Source organism: Falco peregrinus, chromosome 8 (genome assembly GCF_023634155.1).
Source record: "Falco peregrinus isolate bFalPer1 chromosome 8, bFalPer1.pri, whole genome shotgun sequence".
In the NCBI taxonomy this organism is placed as follows: domain Eukaryota; kingdom Metazoa; phylum Chordata; class Aves; order Falconiformes; family Falconidae; genus Falco; species Falco peregrinus.
Genome location: NC_073728.1, coordinates 45,423,276 through 45,449,959, shown reverse-complemented (window position 1 = coordinate 45,449,959; position 26,684 = coordinate 45,423,276). Strand labels below are relative to the sequence as shown.

The following is a 26,684-nucleotide window of genomic DNA, read 5'->3' as shown; positions in this document are numbered from 1 at the left end:
TCACTATATAGCATATGGAGGACAAATGAGATGCCCCCAAGAGCTAAACACAATGCTGTCCTCCACCCAGAGGGAGTTTGAGCCTTCTCATCCCACCTCAGCTGGAAGTATCCTGACTACAAACCTACAAATTATTGGACTGGTGCATAAGAAAATGCAAAGACAATTAAAAAATGCCAGAGCCGAGATTCACTGTCCCCTGCATAGGTGAAATATGCAGTACAGTCAATAGGAGTGCTGTCAGACAAATGAGGACCAGGTTTTGCTTGGGCAATACGTATTTGCTGAAGCATCATTTGGTGTTCAAGTACAGCTATGCATTAGGAATTAAGGATTTACTGATTTAACACTTGACTTGTTCATCCTTCCTAAAGTGTCCCTATGACATCATCTTTGAATGCTCTCATTGATTAACACTCTGAATCTGTCTTTGTGAGGCATCTTACCGGTGGCTTTTGTGGATTGTTAAATTAAATGAATGGTTTAGTGACAAACTGATTGAGATTAATCAATTGACTAAAACAACTGTATGGGGAATGTATGCACAGAGCAGGCTTGGAAGTGTTTTCCAGTAATCAGAAGCATAGACCTGCAGCCGCCACAGTCTGCTGATGATAACAGAGAGAACAAATAGCTTATCTAGAAGTTTATCCGGACCCACGTGCATACCATTCATATGCAAATGTTATGTTAGAGGCAAATGCATTTGTTGATTCAATCGACTGCAATTGACCATAATGAGTTGAATCTCTTCTGAAAAGCATCAGTTGTGCATGTTAACCTGATGAAAAATTACAGGTATTGAACTTTAGCCAGAAAAAGAAATAAGCATTGAAATAGATATTTGTGGGAAACTGCAGACAGGATTCTAAAATAATGGTAGTAAATTGCTGAAAATGTGATGCATGGTGATGTTCTTAAGCTATGAAAATTAACACAATCATTAATCCTTGATATTTCTCTATGAATTTCTTGTTTGCTATTAAGGACCAGGGATATCTGTAGCTTTTGCTTACAAAGAGCGAAGAATACCTGAAACTCACTAAAAAAAGGTCTAATTAATGTTACATCAGAGTCACTAATCCCTTGGGAGTGGACAAAGACAAAACAAATTAGTCTTTGTTATGCAGGAAAAAATATTCATTTACATGGAACCTGATTCACAAAGATTGAATTTAAAGGTAGCTATAACTAGTGTGGATATTCCATAATACAATTTTAATTAGTCACATTTTTCTGTATGGCAGAAAAATTTCCTGTTGCTGAAGGTATTTCTTACAACCTGTTTGAATACATTACCTAGAAGCAAAAACCACAGAGAAACAAGTGATCTACAATGCTCAGTCCAAGGGCCAGAGTATACAGCCTTGGTACTTGGACTCTCCAGCTGCCCAGCTCCACAGGGCCCCCTGCCAGCTCCTCTCACTATGCCCTACCGTTTTCTCTACCCTACATAGCCATCAACACACAGAGTGACATGCGTGACAGGGATGCATTCATTGTACAAGTACCTCGTTGCATGGTCATAGAGGGAAAGAGCAGTAACAGTCAAGGGTTACTGCTGCTTCTCAAACAAAGGGATGTTCATGTTCCCAAAGCGAGTATTAAAATGATAAGACCCAACAAGAATAGCAGGGAGGAGTCCAGCTAGCAGAACAGGGCTCTGGGACACAAATGCTAATGGACATCCTCAGAAGACAGGACCATCCTAACTTTGCATTTACATTCAGGTACTTAGAAATCTACATTACCAACCAGTAAGTAAACATCTGGGTGCAGATTTGCATCCACACTGAACTTGCTATAAGGTGATATACTAAATGTTCAGTCAAGGATGATTAGTGCAGCTGAAAGCCTGAGGGGATCCCTTGCAAAGGTTAGAGTGTACTTGTGGTGATATTTTCAAATGTAAGCTCAACAGTTACACACCCTTCATTACATGCACAGGCTGTAAAGATTTCCTGCAAAGCTTTCAACAGAAAAGAGCACACAAACCCCAGGTAATTATAGCCTAGGGACCTATTATATATTATATTAATTTCCAAATCTGTTTCTGCAAACAAACAAAAAAACCCCCCTTCTGGAACACCAGTGCAGGTTTTGCTAAACATCACTAATTCATGGATATGTTGTAACTGTGACTGCAAATCCTAAAGTTGCTCCTCAGCCCCTATGTTCAGGTAAAATTCCCATTTAAGACAAGGGAAAGTTTTTCACCAAAAAAGTATTAAATAAAGCAGCTCTCACATCTTTGCTCCTCGAAGACCCCACTTCTTAGCCTTTGCCCTGCCTCTGTGATATGAGCATCACTCCTCATTTGAATTTCTGGAGGACTCAGAATGTTCACAGAGCTGTCATGCAGGGCTCACAACCCTACACAGGGCATCCACTAAGTTGACAGTTTAGTTTGGATGTGACTGAAGGCTGCTGCACTGCATCTCTAAATTATTCCTGCTCCAACATAAAAAGTGAGAACATTTTATTGCCTGCACTGCAAAAGGTACAGGTGATTTTTATTTTTTTTAATTAACTCATTGAGAACCTTTGGCCAATTCTTATTGACTGATGTGAAGTCATCAGTCAGTGACTGACTAAATGAAGCTACATTCCAAAATGTTCAGTTTCCATCATCGCGTACTAGTGAACAAAAATAACTAGCAAAAAGAAATAGGTCTGATTTCACCACAGCAAATGAGCAGAGACATTCAAGGAGACTTACTGGGTTTGTAAAAATAACAAAGGGAGAACTGATAAGCTCCTACCCTAGTTATACTGTTCTTTTGAAATGCAGGGCAAATCAGCTCTGGACTCAAGCATTTTGAATCTGAATACATGCATCAGAACTGAAGCCATTCCATTATTTCATTACGCAAAGCAATAAACTCCAAAAGCATGGTGAAAGCTGGGACCAAGGACCCTTATCTCCAGTGCTCATCTGAAATTGAGTAAAGAAAAAGATGTATTTTATACTTTATTATTCCACTCTGTTTAGATACCACAGATTAATTTACAAGAACTTCACTCAGAGACCCAAAACAGAAGAAAAACTAAGATGGAAGCATTAGGAGATCTACTTCAGGTAACATTAGGTCCTCACATATATTCTGGATTTTCACACTCTTACCTGGAGTAGCACTGGAGACTGTTGGCCACTGCTGATCAGGCCCTCCTGGTCCTCCACGTAGGACTCCTGCCTCTTCCATATGCACAGCACTGAGTAAGTATATATCATAGTTAGATTATACAGTTCCCCTCTGCCCTGGGCTTTATAACATTTCCTTTTCTTGCTACTCGTCAAAGGTCATACCTGTTTGTCGCTGTGCAACTATTACTATAGTATTGCATGATACTCACAAATTTCTGCTGGAGCATTGGATAACTAGCTGTCTTAACTTGCAAAAAATAATAGCTTTATTTACTAAAACACAGTTGTGGCATAATGGATAAACCAAACACATGTGCAGGACATTTTCCTTTCACTAATTGGAAGGCACTAACAAGGAAGTTACACACCTTTGCTGTTACGACGTATTAGCATTAAAGCAAATGAGAAAAAGTTGGTGGAGTTCGTTCTGAGCTTCTGTCATGCTACTTTAACAGTTCCCACCTTCCCGGGTTACAGTACACTTCTCGTGAACAATTCAGAAAGAGAAATACATTTTCTCAACTGCAGAAACTAACACAGCAGATTTTACAGTGTCACATCACACTTGGCCTTGAAAGCATCAATTTGGATATTAGCCAGCACCTTACGTGGAAGGAAAAGAAAAAAATCTGCCACTTTTAATGCAAAGCTAGGCACATATTTGTGTGCAGTTCCTTACAGAAACAGGATTCTGTGGCTGTGTCCCTGTCTCTGTTCACCTGCTACTCAGCTCCCTTCTACACTCCCAGTTAAACTTAATGGGCAGGTTCAACCAAATGTAGCAGATGTCAAGGGTCCTATGGATACCAAATTTCTACAAGTTTTATGATGAAAATCATCAGCTGGGCAAGTCACACAGGCTCAGAATCTAAGATTTCAAGTAAGGATAGGGGCTCCTGATGCGAGAGAATAGAGGAACACATGCAACTTCCCACAAAGGCTTCAGTAGCTCCCCTGCTTGTGAGATTAATTGCTTTAAATGAGCTCTGACTTCTCATTCATTGTTCAAGTAACTTGAGGCAACATCTTGAACTCTGCATAAAAAGGAATGTGGATCCACAGGATCCAGTTGGGAATACACAAGAGTGTGCCTGACTCTGTAGACCAGTACTTAAGAAGCTCAGGTAGGCAGGAGAATTCCTGCTTCAGGATTTTGCTCCCAGACTGTTTATCCGTTTTGCAGTAAGCAGTCAGGGATTACAAAATAACCAACAAAACAGCAGGAAAATAAAAGAAAGAAACCAGTTTGCCTAACAGGCCACAGAAAGAAGCGTGCTCTTTCTTTCTGTCCTTCTGGTGCCTTGAAGTTTAAGTTCGTTTTTATACAGCAGCCCAAAGCCAGCTGGAGCAGCACACTGCCTTCACACACATGGAGCACAGTCTCAGGGACAGACAGTGTGAATCTGAGTTTTGGTCTTCAATCTAATGAAGACTCCTTAGCCTTATGGATAATGGATAAGACGATGACTACAGTTCCCTTGCACCAACAACTGTGGGAAAACCATACCATCCTGCACTTTTGTAGTGCCACTAGGAACTACTGCAGCCTTGTAATTCCATCTAAACCTGTAAGGTAGCCTTATGACTTACATCAGATTATACCTGAAAATAAAACCAGATTTCTAACCTGCTCAGGAAGGAAGAGAAAAAAAAGTAGTTTTGTTTAGGCTCTACAAAAACAAATTTAGTATAAATCTCTTTTTCCATGTGTACTGATAGCAAATTATAGCAGAGACTGCTTGCGATTTTAGGCAGAGGACTTTCAAAGATGTATATAGAGATTTGGACAGAGCCTCATTTTTCCTTCTTTGAAAATCCATCTCATATCTTCAAAATATCCTTTAAACTGTATTAATCATCTTGATTGCACCATGTAGTTAATAGACCTACTACAGGAGCAGCATATTTTTATGGTAATGAGAGACAACAAGATGGAAAACACATCAATGCTGCAGACAGTCTATTGAAACCTATCAGCATTGATGATTACAGGGAGCTTTAAAGCAAACAAAAAGTGTGTAATCACAGTTAAATAATTCAACAATTGTAGGAATTATGCCTTGACAATCAATGTATACAAAGGCAGTAGGTAAACACAAAACCCCCACAGATGTACAGTAGTACGGTAATAGCATTAAGATGCAGTCGGACTGAATCTGTAACACTAGGAGATAGGCAGTGACAGCAACAGAACTCAGGTGCTTTCCATCTCAGGGTACAGATATCATCAGTCTTCAGAGGAGCCAGACAACTTTGTCCTTTTCACAGAGGACAAAGACAGAATTCCCCTTCATGTGGGGAAACAACATACATACCTTTGCATTCCTGCCCTTAGGGATGCAGAGTAGCGCCAGTCAGGATTGGGGTGTTTTGGCTGTAGAAACAAAAGCCCAGGGTAATGTTAATGTATGTTAAACGTGCTGAAAAGCATATACATCTGGCTAATTTTGTCAGAAGGGTCTATATGGAGCTACTCAATTTTTGTGAGCATTCAGAACCGCCAAATCTTTCTGCAAATCTAAAGAAATTTTCAAATGGACACACAGAGAGTGTCTGTAATAAAGTCGTTTGTATGGCCTTTGGCTAGAGGTGACCTCTGTGGAACGACATTTGATGCTGGAAACCTAAGGACAGTTATTTCTTACATCCACCAGCATTATGGGCACAGGAAAAAACCCGCATCATAAATCCATAAAACATACTGTTTGTTTACCTGTTAAGGCCAGGAGAGACTCGAGCTCCTGCATGGAAGAGGATCTGCCTGAGGACGTGTCAAATACAGACCCCTGCGAAGGGGAAGGGGCATGTGGGGTAGCCTGTCTGCTGTGAGGTTTCTGCTGGCATTCAGCAAACTGTAGAGGACTGAGCTAGACTGAAGCAGATTTGCAGGCTGCAGCAAGTCTTTTACCAAAGGCAGACATGTTCTTTCATACAAACTGCTATGTTCTCTATATTCCTGAGAGGGCATCAGAGGTGGAATAGGAAAACAGCTAGCAATACCCTTTGACCAACAAACCTCAATATATGCTGATGTGCTGCAGAATGGCATGCTAAATAAGGAGATAATTAAGAAATTCTCTGTTGCTCAAAAATTGCTCCAGAAAATCTATTTTGCATTGTCAGGGGACAATCACAGTGATTTTCACCTACAGCCAACGAATGCAAGTTCAGGTTCTTTAAAATTAGGCCCTAAGCACATATCAAGGTTACTTCTCACTATTCTCACGACATTCTGTAGGTGGTATCACAGCCAGTGCTTAACTGCAAGCACTGGAATTCAAAGACATAACTTGCGTCCAGAAGCATAATGGACTATACTAATTCCTAGTGTGTCTTGTACAGTGCCAAGCATACAAATAATACATGACAGTAATGGTTTAATTCTTTTCAAGCTATTGGAGGCAGATCAGAAATTAATTTGGCCCCATTGTTTTGAAGAGAAAAAGAAAGTGTTGAATGCTCTGAATTATTTAAATCCAACTGTCTTTCCTCTTGAGGTTGGGGTATGCTTTTCCCTGGATCAATACGTTATATTAAAAAAAAAAAAAGGAACAATTACAACTTACACTAGCTCTCTATCACCATTCTGGGTCCAGCATCACTCAAGAGTGAGATGCTCTTGGATGATGTGCATCCTAGTAGTCTTTATGGTCTGAGTTACACAAAAGGGCGGAGAAGCTGCTATTTGCAACCACATATTAAACATCTATGCTAGCAATTTCCTCCCCATTTAGCCCCTAGTTCTCTGGCATGCTCAGGTTCTGCTGAGTTTAGCAGAATGCAGCGTGAAAAGGGGCCCATTATACATGGTTCCAGTATTTTCTGATTCATTCCATTTTGGCCCCAGTCCCAGGGATGTCAAAGCAACTCTAAGGTCAACCATGTAGTAACAGTCAGTGAAAGCAGGTAGAAAGTAATACACACTGATGAGACCCACTTCCGAGTTTGCCTTTCTTGATGTATGAAGGGTGCCAACAACCCAAGTTTTGGCTTTTACTCTGCTGGAGATTTTCTTATAGCAGGGGAACTACTGGACTGAAGGTGGGGGAAAAGCCTCTTTGCTCTTTTTTGCAATGGGAGAAGTGCATGTTCCCAATTTGTACAGGCTTATAGGCAGTGTGAGGAGGAGGAATCTTACTGCAGTCCCAGGAAAATACAGAGGAAGTGAAATTATATCAAAGAGCTGGAAAAGTCTGACACAAGTTGGGTAGGAGTGAGAAAAGGGGAAAACAGCCACTCGCAGTATATAGATTTTTGTTTTCTAGACGAGAGCTGGAAAGCTCTCAGCTGAGAAACAAAAATCTATGTTCTGTTGCAGTGGGAACTTTCAGGCACCAGATCATAACTGGGTGATGATGGCAGCAGAAACTTATCAGTTAGAAATTCATCATTTATTCACTTCACATGCACAGACCAACATTCACCACATCAATATAACAAACCGCTGCAACTAGGAGATTGTGGTATTTTCAAAGGTTACTACTCAGAAGCTGTGGCATCTTATGGCTACTCCCAAACAGTTCTCTGTTTGCTACTGCTCTTTAGGCAGTGCTGTAGTGCTGCTCCTGCAGAAGCAGAAAAAGGAAGATGACAAGATTGGGAAAATATACTCTGGAGGTGGAAAGATCTACTGCCACAGTTGATCTTCAGACCTTTCAGGGACTGGTTTTTTCAGGGGCTCAGTTTTTAACTGTGAAAAAGTCAGCGTCTGGGACTTCTCTACTTTCTGATGTCTTCACAGGAAGAACAGGCAGTTGGGCAGCAGCTTGACTTTGTCCAGACCTATTCTCACCCAGTTTTACCATGTGGACACTGCTTGACTGGGAATTTTTAGACCTCAGCAAAGCTGAGAAGCACATTTGCCCCACACTTGTGTTATCACAGGACAATGTCCTGTAACTGGCAAAATTGGTGAAATTCCAATTCTGTAAGCATGGCTGGCTTCTCCTTTTGTCCTGCTAGAGACTGAAATTCTTAAGATCCTCTGGTCACCAGAGAAAAGTTGTTTCAATATATCTTTAAATGAGATTGGGAAATGAGGAGCAAGAAAAGCAAAAAAGCTTGACCAATAATAGAAGTGACCGCATAACAGAAGGAAACCTGTTCAGTAACATCTTTCCCCCGATCAGATGCAGCAGCATTGCTTATAGAGCCACCAGGCACTCAGTGTCTGCATGCTTGGGTTGGCTTACATCTCTGGTTACCAACAGTCCACCTTTACCAGACCACCCACTGAAACCTGCCACATTGACAGGTGCTGTCACACAGCATGCAGTCACTGTGCCATGACACAATACAGCCCACGTCAAAGAGAGATGTGTCTTCAGCACAGTCCCAGGGGACAGAATTCTGCACAGCAGCTCTCAGTGGGCTCCTCTGCAAAGCCCCATCACAGACTTTGCTGTGAGAAGTGTAGCTGTGTCATAAATCACCACCACCAGGACAAGGTACAGCTGCCAGGAAGCACAAGTACAGAGAGGAATCACAAAGAGGAATACAGACTCTGAAGAGGTCCATTTGCTTCCTGGTTGTACATCCCCCTACTCTCACTACATCACACAATGCTGACAAAGATAATATTGTTCCTTTTATCTCCCCAGCTCCCAATATTACAAGACCCCGTTTCTCACAGGCCAGCTCATTCTACTAACTTTAACATAATCTTAGCCTCACATTTCCCTCAGAGATTTTTGGAGGCCATGTATCTCCTTACCACTCAATCAGTGGAGGTGAGAAAAGTCACACAATACGGCACAGAAGTAACCAACTATTCCCTGTTTCTCCCATCACCTGCTTTTTCTTATTTAGTAACAGTGCACATCATCATAGTTGTGCGATGAGTCAAAACCTATCCAGGTGCCTACAGAAGTGGTTGTCATTGCATCAGGTAAACACCTCATGGCAACAGTTTGCTCCTGCCGGTTCTTCCAGGCACCAGAGTTGCATTCTACCAATCACATAACCACAAGCATTAATGTTCCCAGTCATAAAACATCCAACCCTATTGGAAAGTCTGATAAGCAAAGTGAATGTATAATATACAATGGAATCATCTTAGCAGCAAAAAAGCTCATGCAAAATTCCACACAGTTGTTTTTAAATTGCACAGCATGGGTTAATTTAAGAATAATTTCACTGTTCATGGAAAATAAATTCAGTTGAAAATACATTGTTATGAACATTTTGCTAAGTTACCTTTGTTTTAGCTAATACTTCAACACAGGAAGTTTCCCTGGGATAGAAGGAATTTCCAAATATTTTTAATGTTGTCCTAATCCTGTATTCATGAAAATCAGTGCAAAGGCTACCATTCACTTCAGTGACTGTTAGAACAGGGCCTGCCTGAGGCAGAGAAGTGCGAATCAAACATTTACAAAGAGTTACCAGGTGATGAGACTGCTAAAAACTTCCCACTCCATTCCTATTTCCATACAAACGCACGACAGAATGACAAGGTATACTATCAAATACATCCGCTTTGAAGCAATAATAAAAGGCATTTTAGAACCCCTGACCGCATACAGCTCTGCTTATTTTCCAGTGAGACAATGCTGACAGATGTGGTGAAACAGAGGGTTCTATTCCTGGTTTTCTTCTGTAAATGTTTAGAATTAATTCTATGTGGAGAACAAACTATTTATAGACTGAACATGTGTTTATCATACAAGAAATCAGAATGGAAACTGGAAAAGAGTGTAATTCAGAAGCCCAAAGATTTTCTTCCTGGAGTGTTCATTTGCATTCCTCACTCTAAGAAAACTAAGGTGAAGGGAACGGGCAAGTGCTTCTGTAAAGTATATTTAATTAATTCCAAGAGAAGGAAAACACTTCTGCTTAATATTGAATGCAAATTTCTGCTGGCACAGCAGTAAGCATCGAACCAAGAGTCTGACTGCACAGAAGCACAGAGCACTGACCCTGCTTAACAGAACAGGTTCAGATACTGCCACTAAACAAAAGAACAAACATTTATAGTTAACCTTTAAAATGTCAGTGGGATGGAGAAATTCTTAAAGGCTTAAGTTCTTGAAACGAGATTGTAAGATATTCCACCATTAATACCTTTAAAGCCCTGAGAAATCTCTTGGAAAGACCGCTCCAGACAATGCTGCGGGTTTACTAGATTTAGACACTTCAAAACATGCTTTCATTTTAAAGCAGTATCAAGATGTGTTCAACTCAAGTGTTTGGGTTTTTTTCTGTGTGTTAGCAAGCTGGTTTTGAAGTGCAAAATGCAGAGAAAGAGCCAGAAGCAAAGCAAACAGCCATAAAACTGCAGTGAAACCCTGCATTTTACCATCACTAATATGCAGCTTTTGTTTCACTTTCTGAAAAGTGTCCATAGAGTACCATTCAGATTTTTTTCTGAACATCACATGAAATATCATATTTTGTCAGCCATGTGTCACCACACAAAAAGGGGTACAAGGCAATGCACAACAAGAACAGTTTTCAGCTAGTTCTCTCAAGTATCCAGACTGTCCACTCATCATTAGGAATGTGCCAGGCTGCCTTCTAGAGCAGAAATCTGCTGTTAAAACATATGTTGGTTTGATTGTTATTCCCTGCATTGAAGGGAAAAAGTTGTCATGAGATGCAAGACATAATGAATGAACTTATCCACACAGAATGTAAGAACAAGACGGCAGAGATGAAAAGGACCAAACACAACCCAGACATTACTCAGCATCTTCACAGGCCTATAAGGAAGGGGACTCCAGACTAAAGCACTGAAACCTTTCCTGAAAATGATGGATCATCGCTACAGCAGTGCTCAGTAACTAAATCACATCTCCACACACCCCCTTCACAGCTGTGGGCACCCTCTTTTCGGAAGGCAGGAATCCAGGCTGCCCGTAACCTCACACAGCACCAGCAATGAAGCCACAGTATTTTGGTGTCCCTATATTCTGCCTGTGCTGCCTGCCTGGTCACCCTGCAGCACTCACCTGGCCGATGAGACAACAATACCCATTAACCCCGCATTTGGATCCTTATTACCAGGCTCCTGCCAGCAATAACTGTTTCTGAGGTTTTCAGTGCAGCTGTAAGCATTGGTACCTTTCTTCTTTTACAAAACACACTTGGTTTGAAATATTCTTAAGAACCTATAAAGCAGGGGTCCTCAAACTTTTTAACCAGGGGGCTGGCGTGCGGATGAAGTGGCAGGCAGTCATCTGCGGCTGCTTGGTTTCCCCCCCCAACCCCCGGTGGGGCGCGAGCGTGTGTGTGTGTGTGTGTGTGTGTGTGGGTGGGTGGGTGGGTGGGTGTGTGGGTGTGGGTGTGTGTGTGGGTGTGGGGGTGTGTGTGGGTGTGGGGGTGGGTGGGTGTGGGTGGGTGTGGGGGGGTGTGTCTGTCTGTCTGTGTGTCTGTCTGTCTGTGCGTCTGTCTGTGCGTGTGCGTGTGTGTGTCTGTCTGTGTGTGTGCGTGTGCGTGTCTGTAAATACCGTGGGTCGTAGTTTGAGGACCCCTGCTATAAAGGACCATATAGGCAAACAAGGTGAATGCAGAAGCACAGGCTGTCTTGGAGACACCCTCAGAACACTAGCAGTACAAGTCAGAACAGTCACACAGGTATCAGCACTTCAACAGAGACAAAGAATTCCCTACCTAACCTTAATACACAGAGCTTTCCCTTCCATTGCATCGTTCTAATTGCCCAAGGAAATCAGTCACCACTTAGTGTAAAGTAATTAACATCTTTGACCTTACAAGGAAATATGAAAAGGACCTTATTGCATCAAGAATTAGGGATATTTATCCCAAATAATTTTGAAATATTTTTCCTCTCACTGTAAAAGTATTTGCAAAATATTAGCATTTGTGAAACCCTATGTACGATATGCACGCATAGAAAGCCCATTCATCTGGCCCCATCCTTACCACTTAACAGCTATTAGAAGATCAATTTCCAAAAACTGAAAAAAAAAGTTCATATGATCCAAAAGTAACATATACATCAGAGATTGATTATGTAAACCAATGCAAGGACAACGATGCCTGTTGTTATGCTTCACAGGTGAAGGCATGGGCTTTTAAAGACTGATTAGAAGTTCCCTTTAACTAAAAAGAGGAAGAGTTCTCTGAAGATCTAAGAATACAAAGATCATTACCCTTATAAAGTAGAATTCAGTGTTGCTAAGCAATGGATGGCGTCTCCAGTGCATATGCTGAGCTTGAAACAAGGGAAAGACATGGTTTTATAGTATGTAATTAGCTAGGAACTAGTAATTAGTGAATGCCATTACATTCACCCACTTTCTCATGTATACCTGGCATCGATACATCTTCATAGTATGTACTACCACGGACAGTTTAAGAAGCAGAGACCCAAGAAAAGAACTTGTGATGAGTAGAACTTGTCAGAATTTCACTTCTGTTTAAATCATACAGAGCTATTTGAATAATTGATTCCTCTTTTGGATCATAGCTGCTCACAGACAGGCATTCATTAGTCTGTTCTATACATCTCTTTACTTTTATATCCCAAGTTCGGGCTGGCTTTGCTGCCACTGCCCAATATACACTGGTGTTCAAAAATTGCTAATTCATTGCATTCAATGGATTGATTCCCAAAACGTGATGGGAATCTGTCTGTTACACTAATTTACTACTGTCCTTGCTTCCAAAGCAAAGCCATTTTCAGCTATTGCTTCTCTTCCCCCTCCCCCAAAAATCAGATGTGAAGTGTTTATTTCACTCTGATTCTTCAGCATACATGCTTATAGAGTATGTCTCATGTTCCCTCCTGTATCAGAGACTCCAGGCATTTTATTATACTCAGAAAGATTTTAACGTACAAAAACTGTGCAGAAAGAGAAAAAATACTTCCCCCATACCCTGCCACTGTGACTTACAAAAACCTCACTGCATTAATTTTAAATGGCTTAATTTTGAACGGATGATAATTACTCTCTAGAAGCATTTTAATGGAAGATTTGCTAGCCCTTAAGATTTGTGCATCTTTGTGCAACAAAACAACAGTTGCAAAAGATGCCAACATCTTTATATGTGAATAAGTGTAAGGAAATAAATTATATTTCTGTGGCAAGAACACACAAGTCAGGCTCCTTTCTATCCCACCACAGTTACTCCTCCAGCTTTCCCATGTCTTGAGGCATAGCACACATTAATGCATGAACTGATCTTATGCCTGTCACAACTATAGGATACAAGCAACACACAGTAATGGCAAAATTTTCCTTTTGTAAATGAGAATTAGTCTCTCCTGTGTGTGCTTCTGAGTTTAGCTTCAACATATGCAGAAAGGAAATTACAGAGCGTGTAAACCACACACTAACTGCAGAGTGCCTGTGTGCTACCATAAAGCAACCATTAATTCTTCACTGTGGGAAATATTGAAAAGGTTAATACACTGCTGATCAAACCATAGGTATTAAACAATTTGCAGTAGCAACCCAGCAGGTTAGAAGTTATCACATTGTAACATAATGATGGTAACTTGCTGTAATTCTCTACAAAGACGTCACTGGATTTTCACTGTCCAGGAAGCATGAAATGCAGAATTGGGTTGAACAAACATTATCAAAGGAGGTAATGCAGTTTTCAGACAACTAAAACATGCCCACATTAGTAAGCAAAGCATATTATTGCAATGATCTACATTCAACAGCTTTGCCTAGGTATAAAGTCAATGAAGTAGCAAACATCTATAACTGCCATAAAGTTAGCTATCGATTTCCAGGATAATCACTTTTTTTTAAATTACTTTTTCCTGCAATACTAGTTTTAGCATTAAAAATTTAAGACCACATGTGTCATTCCCTAGCACTCTGTGGCAGGAGGCAATTTTAGATCTGTAAGAGAAAAGGGGAAAAAACAATACTCTATACAGCATACACTGCAAAAATGATGTGAATCCAAACAACAAATGCATGTACTGAACTTACCAAGCAGACCCTGAAAGTCCAAATATTTACCTAGAAACAAAACGCATCGCACAGATTAGATTCATTAGAACCATGTTTCATAGCTGTATGTCAGTGAGCCCAAAAGGGAATATGCTCAATCTTTGAGCCTCTGCTTAAGTACAGATTCGCTCAGAGCACTGTGCTGACCATTTATCAACATAGCCTCACCTCGTTAGGAGTAATGGAGTCATTTTTTAGTATGATCAGGTTTTGTGCACTCTGCCCACTCTGTCCTGTCAGATGCCTCTCAGTCACCACTGCAGAGGGGCCAGTAGTTCCTGTTGGGCCACAGGTATTGTAAAACATAAAAGTGTCACTTCCTGATCCTGCAGTTAGGCATGCCTTATAGCAGTAGGTCTTAGTGAGAGACCCATTGCCCCTCACTTCAATGAAATGTGGTTGTACTTTTAAACCGTGGGGCAACCTAGCATCGATGTTGTTGTTGGCCTGCTTGTATAATTCAGCAGGGCACCGTTCTCTGACCCCACAGAACCCTGCACAGCAGGAGTCCCCATACAGACTGTATCTGTAGCACTTGATAACAGTAAGCCCAATGATCGTGAAAAGGAAAACGAAGGAGATAGCGCTCAATGCGATAATGAGATAAAGAGTGATCTCTGAGTAATTGCTCGGACTTCTAAAGTGCCTTCTTGTATCAGGGATGATTTTTGAAACTCTGTCCACCACAGCAACAGTGATGGCTACTGATGAGGACATCGGTGGCTCTCCATTGTCTCTCACCTCCACCGTCAGGTTGAAAGTAGGCATGGTGTCCTCCCCCAGTCTGCGAGTAGTCCTAATCTCCCCAGTATGTAGCTCCACCCTGAACAAACCTGGATCTGAGGTTTGCACCAAGTAGAAGAACAACCAGGCATTTTGTCCTGAGTCCCCATCAATGGCTATAATTTTGGTGACCAAATATCCAGCATATGCCGAGCGTGGGATCATCTCCAGGGCTGTTGAAGTGTTGGTTGAGGTAGGATACAGTATCTGTGGAGCATGGTCATTCTCGTCCATCACATAGATGTGGACAGTGACAGTGCTGCTCAGTGGTGGGATCCCGGCATCCTGTGCCTGGACAATCACCTGGAACTCCCTTAATGTCTCATAGTCAAAGGACCTGACAGCATACATGTTGCCGCTATCGGATTTAATAGAGACATAGGAGGCGACAGGTAGCCCTTCAATCTTCCCATCTATTAAAGAGTAAGACACATGGGCATTTTCGGCGACATCTGGGTCGGTAGCTTTGATAGTGCACAGCAAGGCTCCAAGGGGGTTGTTCTCAGGGATGTAAACCGAGTACACAGGTTCCTCAAAGTGTGGAGGATTATCATTGATGTCAGAGATCTCGACATGGATCACCTTCTGGGAGGAGAGAGGGGGGCTTCCAGAGTCGGTAGCTGTAACTGTGATGTTGTACGCTGCTGCTTTCTCATGGTCCAGTTTGCCCTGGGTGATCAAGGTGTAGGAGTTCTTGAAAGAGTTGAGCGTGAAGGGGAGGCCAGGGGGAATACGCAGACTCACTTGCTTGTTGAGCCCTGAGTCCTGGTCAGTGACGCTCATCAGGGCCACCACAGTTCCTGCTTTTGCATCCTCTGGCACTGGGCTGTACAGGGAGGTCAGGACCACCTCAGGAACATTATCATTAGCATCCACAATGTTGACCAGCACCTTGCAGTGCCCAGCCATAGAGACAGGGCCCTGATCAGTGGCTTGCACATAGATCTCATAGGAGGATGCCTCTTCATAGTCCAAGGTACCATTAACACGCACCTCCCCTGAGTGTGGGTCCACACTAAAGAGCTGCCTCACCTTCCGTGGGGTGTAGCTGCCAAAGGAGTAGATCACATCCCCGTTGGAGCCCTCATCAGGGTCTGAGGCATTGAGCTTGACCACTAGGGTGCCAGGTGGGGCATTCTCCAGAAGGCTCACGGTGTAGGTGGAACGGTCAAAGGCAGGTGGGTTGTCATTGGTATCCACAACTCGCACAGAGATCTGGGCCGTACCGGACTTGGGGGGGTCCCCACCATCCACAGCAGTGAGCACCAGCTGCTGCAGGGCACTCTGCTCCCGGTCCAGCGGCTGCTGCAGCACCAGCTCCAGGAGCTTGCTGCCACTCTGGAAGCCTTTAAGGTCCAGGGCAAAGTGGCGGCTGGGGCTGAGCTGGTAGCTCTGCACAGAGTTGGTGCCCACATCAGGGTCCTGGGCACTCTCGATGTGGAAGCGGGCCCCGGGCACGGCAGACTCACTGATCTCCAGCCGGTAATCCTGGCGGGGGAAGCACGGCGCGTTGTCATTGATGTCCAGCACCTCCACCTCCACGTTGTGCACCTCAATGGGCTGCTCGATGACCAGCTCCAGGCTGAGGAAGCAGGCGGGGCTCAGCTCGCAGAGCGCTTCGCGGTCCATGCGGTCCCGCACCAGCAGCGCGCCGCGGCCCAGCTCCAGCTCCAGGTACTGCCGGCCGCTGCCCGAGGTCAGCCGCGCTCCCCGCGCCGCCAGTCGCCGCGGATCCACGCCCAGGTCGCTCGCCACGCTGCCCACGAACGCACCGAGCGGCAGCTCCTCCGGCACGGAGTAGCGGAGCGGCCCGCCCGCCGCCCGCCCGGCGCACAGCCCCAGCAGCGGCAGCAGCCCCAGCGGCAGCAGCAGCCCCAGCGGCGGCAGGCCCAGCGGCAGGCCCAGCACCGCCGCCCCGCCGCGGCTCCGCCGGGCGGCCGCCGCCATAACCGGGGCAGGGGGGGAGCTGCCGGAGCCCGGAGCCGCCTCGCCCGGCCCTGGCCCGGCCTCACTCCCCGCCGCCCGGCCGCCTCATGCAAGCGGCGAGCAGCAGCCGCCCGCCGCCTCCAGCCCCGCCGCCGCCCGGTCCATGCTCGCCGGCTGCTCCGAGGAGGAGGCGGAGGAGGAGGGAGGAGGGACCGGGGCTCGCCGGATCGGCTTTCTGCTGCTCCAGCTGCCGCGCGGGAGGAGGCGGGGGAGGACGTTAAGCCGCGGCCGGCTCCGGCTCAGCACCTGGGCCGGGAACGGCGCCCCGGCGGCCGCGGAGCCGCCCCCCGCCCCGGCCTCACCCACGTGCTGCGGCCCCTGCGCGGGCCGTACCCCCGCTGCCGCCGGCCGCGGGCTCCGTGCGCCGAGCCGGCCGGGGTGAGCTCCCTGCCGCCGCCCCTCGCCGCCGCCCCAGCTTCACTGCTGAAGCTTCGGGGCGCGGGGAGGAAAGGGGGTGGGGTGGGGGTGGGCGCGGGGAGGGGAGGGCCGCAAACAGCCCGCACTCCCGGACCTGCTGCTGCAGTGCTGAAGTACATCCGCTTGGGAGGGTTAAATCAGCGCAGGGCTCCGGAAAAAAACGGGCCTCCAGCCAGGTCTGGTGCCGTCTGTGTGTTGCTGCAGTGTGTTTGACGACCTCTTTCTTGGAGACCTGCCCCCCTGCTCCCTCGGAGATTCATCCTTGCTGCAGCACCGTCCCTTGCCCAGCCTCCGCGGAGCCCCCCAGCCCGGCTTCCACCCTCCTCCCGCTGGGCTGGCAGAATTCTGCAAGTCACACCCACGAGTTATGAGCATTTAAGGTGGGCTCCAGTTTCTCATCCAATGCAATACACAGGCTCAAGAGGATCAAGTGAGCTGGAGAGAAGATGGAATGCAATCAGTTCTCCAGTTACAGTTTTTCCCTCCTCTACGCTTGTGATGGAGGACTGACAAAAGACAGGGCTGTGAAATTAAACTAGCTCAGCAGTGGGGGTGAGAGTGTTGCAGCTGCTATGAGTTGTACCCCAATGCCACAAACTTCAGCAAAGACAGACTTAAGCATTCATTCATACAACATCTAAATTACTAAGCTGACATATTCAATGAGACAAACCACAGGACATAGTCCTCCAGGCAGGCAACTGTTACATCTACTACCCAGTGCAGAAACTGCTTCCCTGCTAGTATTTCTCTCCCTGTTGTTTTTTTCCTTGCTTATGCCACAAAGTCTTCTGGAATGTCCAGTGGATCCTCTCTGGATCGGGCTGGTCTATCAAGGGAGAGGGCGACCTCAACATTCAGCTAAAACCTCTTTTGTTGCCTTTTGTGGACCTGGGCACCCCTCACCATGTGGGATGACTTTTGAGAGCACAACCATACGCTCTAAATCCTGAAAGTTTTTACTATAATACCTGATGCACAAACCCCAGAGAGCAATTGCCCTAACTCTGACCCTTAGCACTGCTAAGAACAATTGCCCATCTACCAGCTTTTATCAGTGGCCACCATTATCAGAAGAGACAATATTAAGAGCAGGATTACCTGACACGTGTTTTGGCTGATGAGTTCATTTACTTCTCAGCTCACTTTTGTGGCCCAAATATTTGCCCTCACATCTATTCTAATGTGACCAGTACCCCAGTGTCTGCAAATACTGCTGTGTATTTGAATAAAAAAAACCCAACCCTGTTTATCTTTCCAAGTATGATAAATGTAGGTCTGTGTGCAGACCAAGAAGGGCAGATAGAGATGCCAAGTGCCTAGAACATCTGGAAAATTGCCCATTTCATCCAGTTGTCTAAACAGGAGCCAAACACTTTAAAAAAAAAAAAAATCAGCTTCAAATTTTTGGCTAGCCACCCACCTTTAAGATCACAATATTCACAGATTTAGAACAAAATGCCCTGACAGTCTCACAAAAATAAAAGCCAAAACAAACCAAAACAAAAAAAAACCCCAACCTACACCCTGCTAAAAGCTATAAAAAAGCTACAGCAGCAGTAATATACATGGATTATGTGACCGTGTGCCAAAACAACTTGCAGTCATCAGGTAAAGCAAAAGCCTGAAGGGTCACACCCTCAGTGTTCCAGACAACCAAACAGTGGTTTCATCCACAGTCCATGGATCATTTCTGCCTCACACCTCCCATGTGTACAGCCAGAAAGTCCTCTAACAAACATACAGCACACCAATAAAAGACCAAAAGCCACAGCAACACTGGCAACATCTAAGGCCCTGCCTTAAGGAACACGTTTGTAGAAACTCTCCTGGGAACAGAAAATGCCCATTCTAAGAGGTGGTGGGTGCTAAGAACAAGAATCCTCTCGGTAGGCAATGCCTTTCTAGCCACAAGTTAATTTTATTCACAGTGTGTGAATGAAACACACCAACCACATACAGGGGCTTTTAATACCAGTGAGGGATCTTTCACACTGTTCCTAGACCCCAGTGAGTTACTGTTAAGAGTGTTACATGTTATATGTTATAGACATTCAGGCTCTGCTCCAGTGCATTCCAGCAGGTCCCCCAGCAAGGAAGGGCTGATGAACACTCAAATCCTGGCCCACTTCAGCATTTACATGCTACCTAGGTCCATCTTTCCTCACGTCCTGTCTCTCTGTGGACAGCTAAGACTGTGTATATCAGCAGTTTTGCAAAACACCACAGAATGTAAAACTGAACAGAGATATCATACACACACTTAACCAAGCCATTCTAGAACATACTCCATAATATTTACATTCCCATCAAACATGTTTCTAAGCCTCAGGTTCTTAGAAAATTTTCCTAATTTCAGAATCATAACTCCTGGCTCCTTGCATTTTTGTAAGTTTTATAGCACCAATAAAATAGGTACTCTGATTTTCATTTTACAGACTAATACTGTAACTTGGCTTATTTACAGTACCACTGTACAAATGTAATAGCCTTTCTCAAAATGTTAGCTTTATACAGTTTTTCTGGCTATGCAGTTTATAAGTGATATACTGAAACTGATTAAATGTTCCCCAAGTCCCTTTAAAACTCTACAAACATTCATTGATGGCCACAATAATTTTAGTTATTTCCATCAGCTTTAATGGTAATGCTGAGTCAGTTCTGCAGGCCTCAATTTTCAATTCAGGAAAAACTTCCATTGAGAAAACATTTCAGGATCTGGTCTGTAGTAATATTGATTTTTCTAAGTGAAAGGAAAAAATTGAAACATAGAAAAACATAATTTTAGTTTCAATTGAATTGAGGCTTAGGGGCACTCTAGTTCTCTTTTCCCCAGAGTTTGTTTTCCAGTAGTTTCTTGAAATTTCATGTAAGCATCAGATTTTGAAACACCTTCAAGGCTCACCAAATAAATATGTACCCAGTGGGTTCAGATTAGTGCATGTGAGCAAGAGAATAAGAATCTATCCCTGCAGCAAAAACAGTTGATAAAACATACCAGGTCCAAATATCCATTTGCTGATAAATCTGGTAACCCCTGACGTGACTGGATACTCTCTGTGTGCAGTATCTATACATATACAGGCCTATTGGGCTTTGCTGACATACAAAAATTTTATTTGTCACCACTTTAATTAGCTTGGTTAAATTAAATGGTATGAGTCCTTTAACATGAGCATAAATGTATGGGTGTAGCAAAGAATACACTGATTTTATCAAGTCCTGCAGAAGAAAATTGAGTATATATCAAAATAGTAATACACCGATACATACCTATACCAGAGGTTGTAGTAATACAACTATTTTAGTATGAAAAGTCCTCACATTCCTATGTAAGCCCTCCTTGAAACAGTCTGACCTATAGGTATGCCTGAATTAGTAGCAGTGTAACACAGTGTCACAGAAATATTCCTGTACTGATATTTCTCTTGGTAGCGATACAATTATACACAGATAGAGTTGTGTAGGTATTTAGGGCCTTGAAAAGCTCATCCATTTCAAATACCACCTGTACAAGGAATGCTTTTATATAACATTGTAACTAAAATCACTAAGTTTGCCTGAGCAGCAATAAATCTGTGTTCAATTTGCTTCATTGCATAACACTATGCAGAGTCCTTCCTCTGGCTATTTTTGAGTGTCACAAAACAAAAGGAGAGAGAAAGACATATTAGAAAACAGGAATGTGAAAATACAACATGTTAACTGAAGAACTCTAAGCTATTTCAATATCTGAGAAGACATTTCACTTCTTTGTAAATAATTTCACCCACAGTAACTCCCATCCCTTAAACATAATATCCAACGACGCAGTGTCATGATGTAGCTCCTTCCTGAACTGGTGAGAAGTCACCAGCTCCAAGGACCGGGCCCTAGATTTTGCAGGTAGTCTTGTCAGCATGTTGTTTTTTAGCAACAATAAGATTGCTGGCATACTATATAAATGCACACACAATTTCTGCCTACTGATAAAACAGTGTGCAAAAGAATATGGAGACAAATCTAGAGAACCCAAGCAGGTAAGCAGTGTCATTCTCTAGAAAAACCTAGAGTCCTCTATGTGCCTGCTTAGATGTGGTGCCTGCTTACATGTGTGCCTACAATTTGTCTGCCTTACTTAGAATGAAATCAAGTCCAGAGGAAAGGAGCATCCATCAGTCACAGGCCAGGTTACATCAACCACATTGGAAAACAATACCCGCAAACTGTAAGGGAATGATTCAGATTTGTGAAGTTTCTTATATACAGTTTTTGCCAGTGAGATGGTGGACTGTAGCACCATCTTCTAGCCCACAGGTACTCATGAGATCTACAGAAAAACCATCATGATAATTTCAGGGGATGCTCACACCACTTCTTCAGTCCAACCCATCTTTCACTTCAGTCTCTTGGGATTCCTGCATTCTTCCAAACTCTGCTTACTTCAGTCATGCCCCCTCTCTGCTCTTCTCTGAAGGAGAATATGTACAAGGTTGTTTCTGGTGATTTCCCATGTCTCAAGTACTATCTCAAGAAGATGCTACCTAGAGATGATAAGGCAATGTAAAGGCACAAGTTAAAGGGATCCGTACTCTACAGCAGCTCCCTGCCTGACAAGCCTCCATCAGTCTCAGTTTAGCAATGTGAGCTCAGAGATCCCAAAATATGGGAGTAGGTTTCACAGTCAGAACAGAGCCAACAAGCAACCTCTTAAATAAGGCCCTGCAACTGAACCAGATCTCTTCCAGTATATGGTTTGCATTCTCTGTGTGGGATTTTCTGGGGACATGGGATTCTCCTCCTTCCTAAAAATACTGCAAAATGCCCAACTGCATAATGTAAAACCTACTGTTTCTATACACAGCTGCTTTGCTCCTATGTTTGAGTCACCTTCCACATTTGAATTATTTGTTGACAAGTCATCTTTTCATATGCAACTTGCCTCCTCCAGTGTTTGAAACAGGCCTGGTACCAAATTGCTCAGTTTGATTGGCTCTATTCTTTCATATCTTTCCCTAAATCAGTTTTTCACATTGGTATGAATTAAACTGGTAAGAATTTTTTAATTTTTTTTTTTTTTGTACCACAAACTTCTGAAGGCAGACTCTTTAAAACATTGCTGTTATGGGAACCAAAGCTGCTAAACATCCAGAAAAAATCCTGTTTGTATTTAGGTCACAATTTCTTTGCAGTATACTACTACTTATTCTAGAAAATAGTATGTTAAGAAAAAAATGGTGGTGAGTTGGGGTATGGAGAAGGGTCTGTGTTATAAATCTGAATTCAAATAAACCACATATAACAAAGATACATAGAAAATACATTTCTTATTCTTCTGGTCACCAGTGTACATTCAATTACTTCTCACTACCAGCCTACAAGTTAGGGATGGATATGTCTCTGACTCATTCTGTTTGTCTTTGGCTATATTTTTATGATGACTTAAAAATCCTTTCAGTAATTTATTGACCATAATGTCACATACTGTGCCTTTCTAAATGGAAGGACATTAACAACTTGGACATTGAGAAAATAACTTTCATCTTTCTAAACTCACCACAAAGCCTGTAAGTGCTATTTCTAGTGCCAAAAGCTTTCTTGAAGGTTTTGGTTGCTGTGCTTTCCTTTACCACCATTGCCTCTCTTCAGAGCTGCAGTCTTTGCCATCCTTCTATGTGGGCTGTGATTCTTCAGCTCAAGCAATTACCACTAAATTTCAGCTCAATGAACTAGTTGAGAGACACATTCTAGTCACACAAATCTCTTCCAGACAATTATGACTGAATTTGTTTCCCTACCTCTGGCCTACTGCCTTACCCCATGCTTATATTCATGTGTTGCACACCCGAGTTTGAGGACTGGGATGAAGTTACAAGGTAGCTGCCCCCCTCTTGAAACTGTGAATGTGTCAGAGCAGTTGCACAGAAACTGAAGACTCAGTTTCATTTTCTGCTTTAAGAAGTTCAAACTTCTTTCCTCACCTCCCTAGAAAGGGCCTTCATCAGATGCCACAGGATGGCCTCCACCTCCATATGGAAACATGGCAAAAACTTATGCCATGCTAGGTCAAAGAGAACAGCAAGACAAGAAGCACGATCCTGCATTCTATACTGAGGTACTCACTGGAAAGGAAGAACAGATGGTAGAAACCTGTTTGTGCTTCAAGAAGTTTTATTAACTTTATACTAAAACACCTTGGGATGATATAATTCACAGTAGAACTAATTCCAGCCTTTTATAACTTTTGTTGCTTCTTATACACACATATCTGGGTTTGTTAGTGATGATAAACTATCTTTGCAGCATTGAGTCCTCCCACTTCAGGCTCATTGTATCAGAACCCGATGACAGTGTCATAGATAATGCATAACCAGTATCATTACATGTGCAATAGCACCCTTTATTCTTTGCTATGTTTTTAATCTTTTGTTTCATACATAAATGTCGAGTTCTATGGTTGTAATTTAGTTTTACTTACGTCATCTTTTTTCCTACCCTATCCACAAAATTTAATTATTAGTCAGACGGTCCTTGATCTGTTTTTTGGGGACCCTCATTCATACCTGCAGATGAAGCTTTTCATACATATTAGTCTCATATTAGTATTTATGTATCTCAGGCATATTAGTATTCTGTTAACTTTACACTTCCTATGTGAAGATCTCAAATCTGAAGGGTCTATTTTCCACCTGTTTCTCTTGAAACCATTTCTTCTGGAAGATTTTCTAACTTGTCCAATGTCATGCAGGTATCTGCCAGTAAGTCATATTTCTGAGGAATAGGTACATTCTGGCACAAGGTTACTGCAAAGACTGCTTTGTTTATCCTGTTAAACAAGATCTTCTACTAACTTGCATGGTCCTGTCTGTTCGAGTCTCTACTAATGGCTCCTGAGCTCTCCTACATGGATATCCAAGTTGGACTGGCAGCTCTAAATCTGACAGTGTTGTCAACTTGCTCACAGTCTGATTCTTAAATCCATCCTTTCTTCTTTTCCTTTTTATATTCTCTTTTTTAAATATTCATTCCATACGTGTTGGGGTTTTCTTTCCTATTACTAGCCACAGCTTAACTTCAACTTTCCATCTTTTATTTATACTATCCTCCCCTTTTTTCATTTTGCTCTCTATACATTTCTCTATCTTGCCTCCTTCTACTGAATATTCTCTTCTTTCCTTTCCATCTTCCACCTCTAGTCCATTCAGTTATTTTCTACTCCATTTTCAGTCAGTCCTCCTACCTTTTTCACTCTTGCCTGGGGTCATCCACTCACTTTCTCTCTTTATGTTGATCTTCCATATTTCTTTCCCCTCAATGTCCTAGGACTTTTGCATTTGTCCTTCTGGAATACAAGAAATTTACTGTGTCCCAAAACGGTGCTGATAAGGGATGCTGGTGTCTCCTTTTCCCTTCGTTTTTGTCTACACAACTCAGATAAAGTAGGAAGCTAAGCACCAAACAGTGGCACAGAACCAATGGAAATAGATACCTAGGTATAAAAATAGACAACAAGAATCGAAGTACATGCAAGGACTAATATGAGGACCAGTCACCTTCTTCACTGCTGAGAAAGACTGACAGCATTTTCCTTAGAGCCTGTCAGTGCCTCTCTTTAATAGGCAAAAGAGGTCATGTCTGCATTATAAAAGCTATACAAGTACCCAAGTACTGTGCATTCACTCTCTTGAAAGCATATACTGAGTTATATCTATTAACTTAATTTCTGCTCCCTGTTTCCTGCCAAGTGTCTCTTAGAAGTTAACCACCTAAACCTGAAACCACCTAGTCTGGATCTGAAAAGGAGCTGGCAATCACATAGCTTCGTTATCACACTGTTTTAATGATGACCTATGTTTGCCTTTGAGAGTGTTAGAAGTATTGACTGTCAATGCCCTAACTATAACCTGTACATCTTGTGCTATATCAGATTTTGCTTTTTGGAAGGTTGTGCTTTCTCCTCCTTCATTGGCACTTTTCTTTCTTGCTCTGCTGTTCACCTAAAGACTATCCCAGGTTTGCTGCATTACCTAATAGCATCTCCATGAACTCTTTTAATTCATGAAAGCACATCAAGTTAGAAAATTGTGAATTAAAGACACAAAAGCCTATCTTAAGCTTTAATTTCAATGTTTAATTTATTGAGCCCTGTACCTGGGCAATCATGTCCAATTCAGAGCCACAAAACTGCACAAAAAGACATTGTGAAGATCTTTTCTCAGCAGAGTTGCCCTGCTACAATACTAACAGGATTACCACTTGTACTAAATGGTTAACTCGTGCTTTTGTTATTGAAAGATTCTTTCACTGCAACTTTCTTTTACAAGTCTGCCTAATCCATCCTTGACACATCTTCAAGTTAACTAAAATGTTGCAGACCTTCTGCTGACTAAAGAAAAAAAATAAAAGAAAAGAAAGAAAAAAAACCCCAGACTCACCTGTCTCACACCTGCTGTCACTCTGCTTCCTGGTATTTTCAAAAAATACACACCACCAGGTGAAGCATGCATTAACCTATCACACTGAGTGGCTAATACCAAGTGCATTTTCTCAGCAAAGAAAACCTACATGCAACTTCAGTCCTGTGTGACATCTTAAATGCAACTTAAGTGTTTTGTGTTTATTTCCTGTACAGGAATGCATTCCAATATTCCTTTGTTCACCACAACAAAGCCAGGTTGGGTACAAGTTATATTCAGCATACCTGCCGTGACAGAAGAGCCAGATATGGTGTGAAGTGAATCTCTGCACATCTGGTTCCAGCCTTTCACAGCATTCTCAGGATTAGTCACTATTTAGACTTGCAGTTCTCTATATGGTGGGAAGAAACTTCACACCAAGAACAAATGATTGAGGAAAGTCTCCATCCCAGAACCTACCCAGCTTTTAGCACAAATGGGAAAGACTTTATGCAGCAACACAGCCAAACACCAAACAACCTCTAGTCCCACCGCCCATGCGTTGCACTTTCAGCTGCAGGTCTTTGCCTACAGTTCTGATACAGGTGCCATGATCTCAAGTATACGGGCAGAAAATGAAAACCCTTCAACTGTTTTAAATAGCAGCTGAGAGCTATAAAGGGGGCAGGAATGTATTAGAGCACAGGCCCCAAAACCCATAATGAGTCTGTGAGGATTTTTTATGAGACCAGTATGCTGCTCCACAGCTTTCTGTATTTCATATATCTGCACAGGAATGGCTGAGCAGGGAAAATAGGGCAGGAAAATATTTCAGTTTGTCTGCTAATTCTCAGAAAGCATTTCTGCTCTTAGAAGACTTTTACCTCAAACCCTACCACAAAAAAAAAATAAATTCCATCTGCCCACACTGTGCTGTGCTTGGACTATTTTTAACCTATAACCACATATATGACGGGCAAAATGTTGATTCTGCAGATTCTGCTGACATTATCTGACCTCAGGGCAAGTCCCATTGATTTTCTTACT

General features: G+C 42.9%; 2 protein-coding genes across 2 annotated transcripts in view; both read right to left on the bottom strand.

Moving 5' to 3' along the window:
* The window catches only part of LOC129785095 (protocadherin alpha-2-like), a 117,134-nt gene that overhangs the window by 33,546 nt on the left and 56,904 nt on the right, over positions 1–26,684 (bottom strand). The window contains 2 exon segments of the mRNA XM_055813207.1: positions 3,125–3,213; positions 5,461–5,519. Of these exon segments, the coding sequence (XP_055669182.1) occupies positions 3,125–3,213; positions 5,461–5,519 (148 nt within the window).
* Positions 1–26,684, bottom strand: part of LOC101919764 (protocadherin alpha-2-like) — a 92,728-nt gene that overhangs the window by 33,546 nt on the left and 32,498 nt on the right. The gene's annotated exons all lie outside the window — the stretch shown is intronic.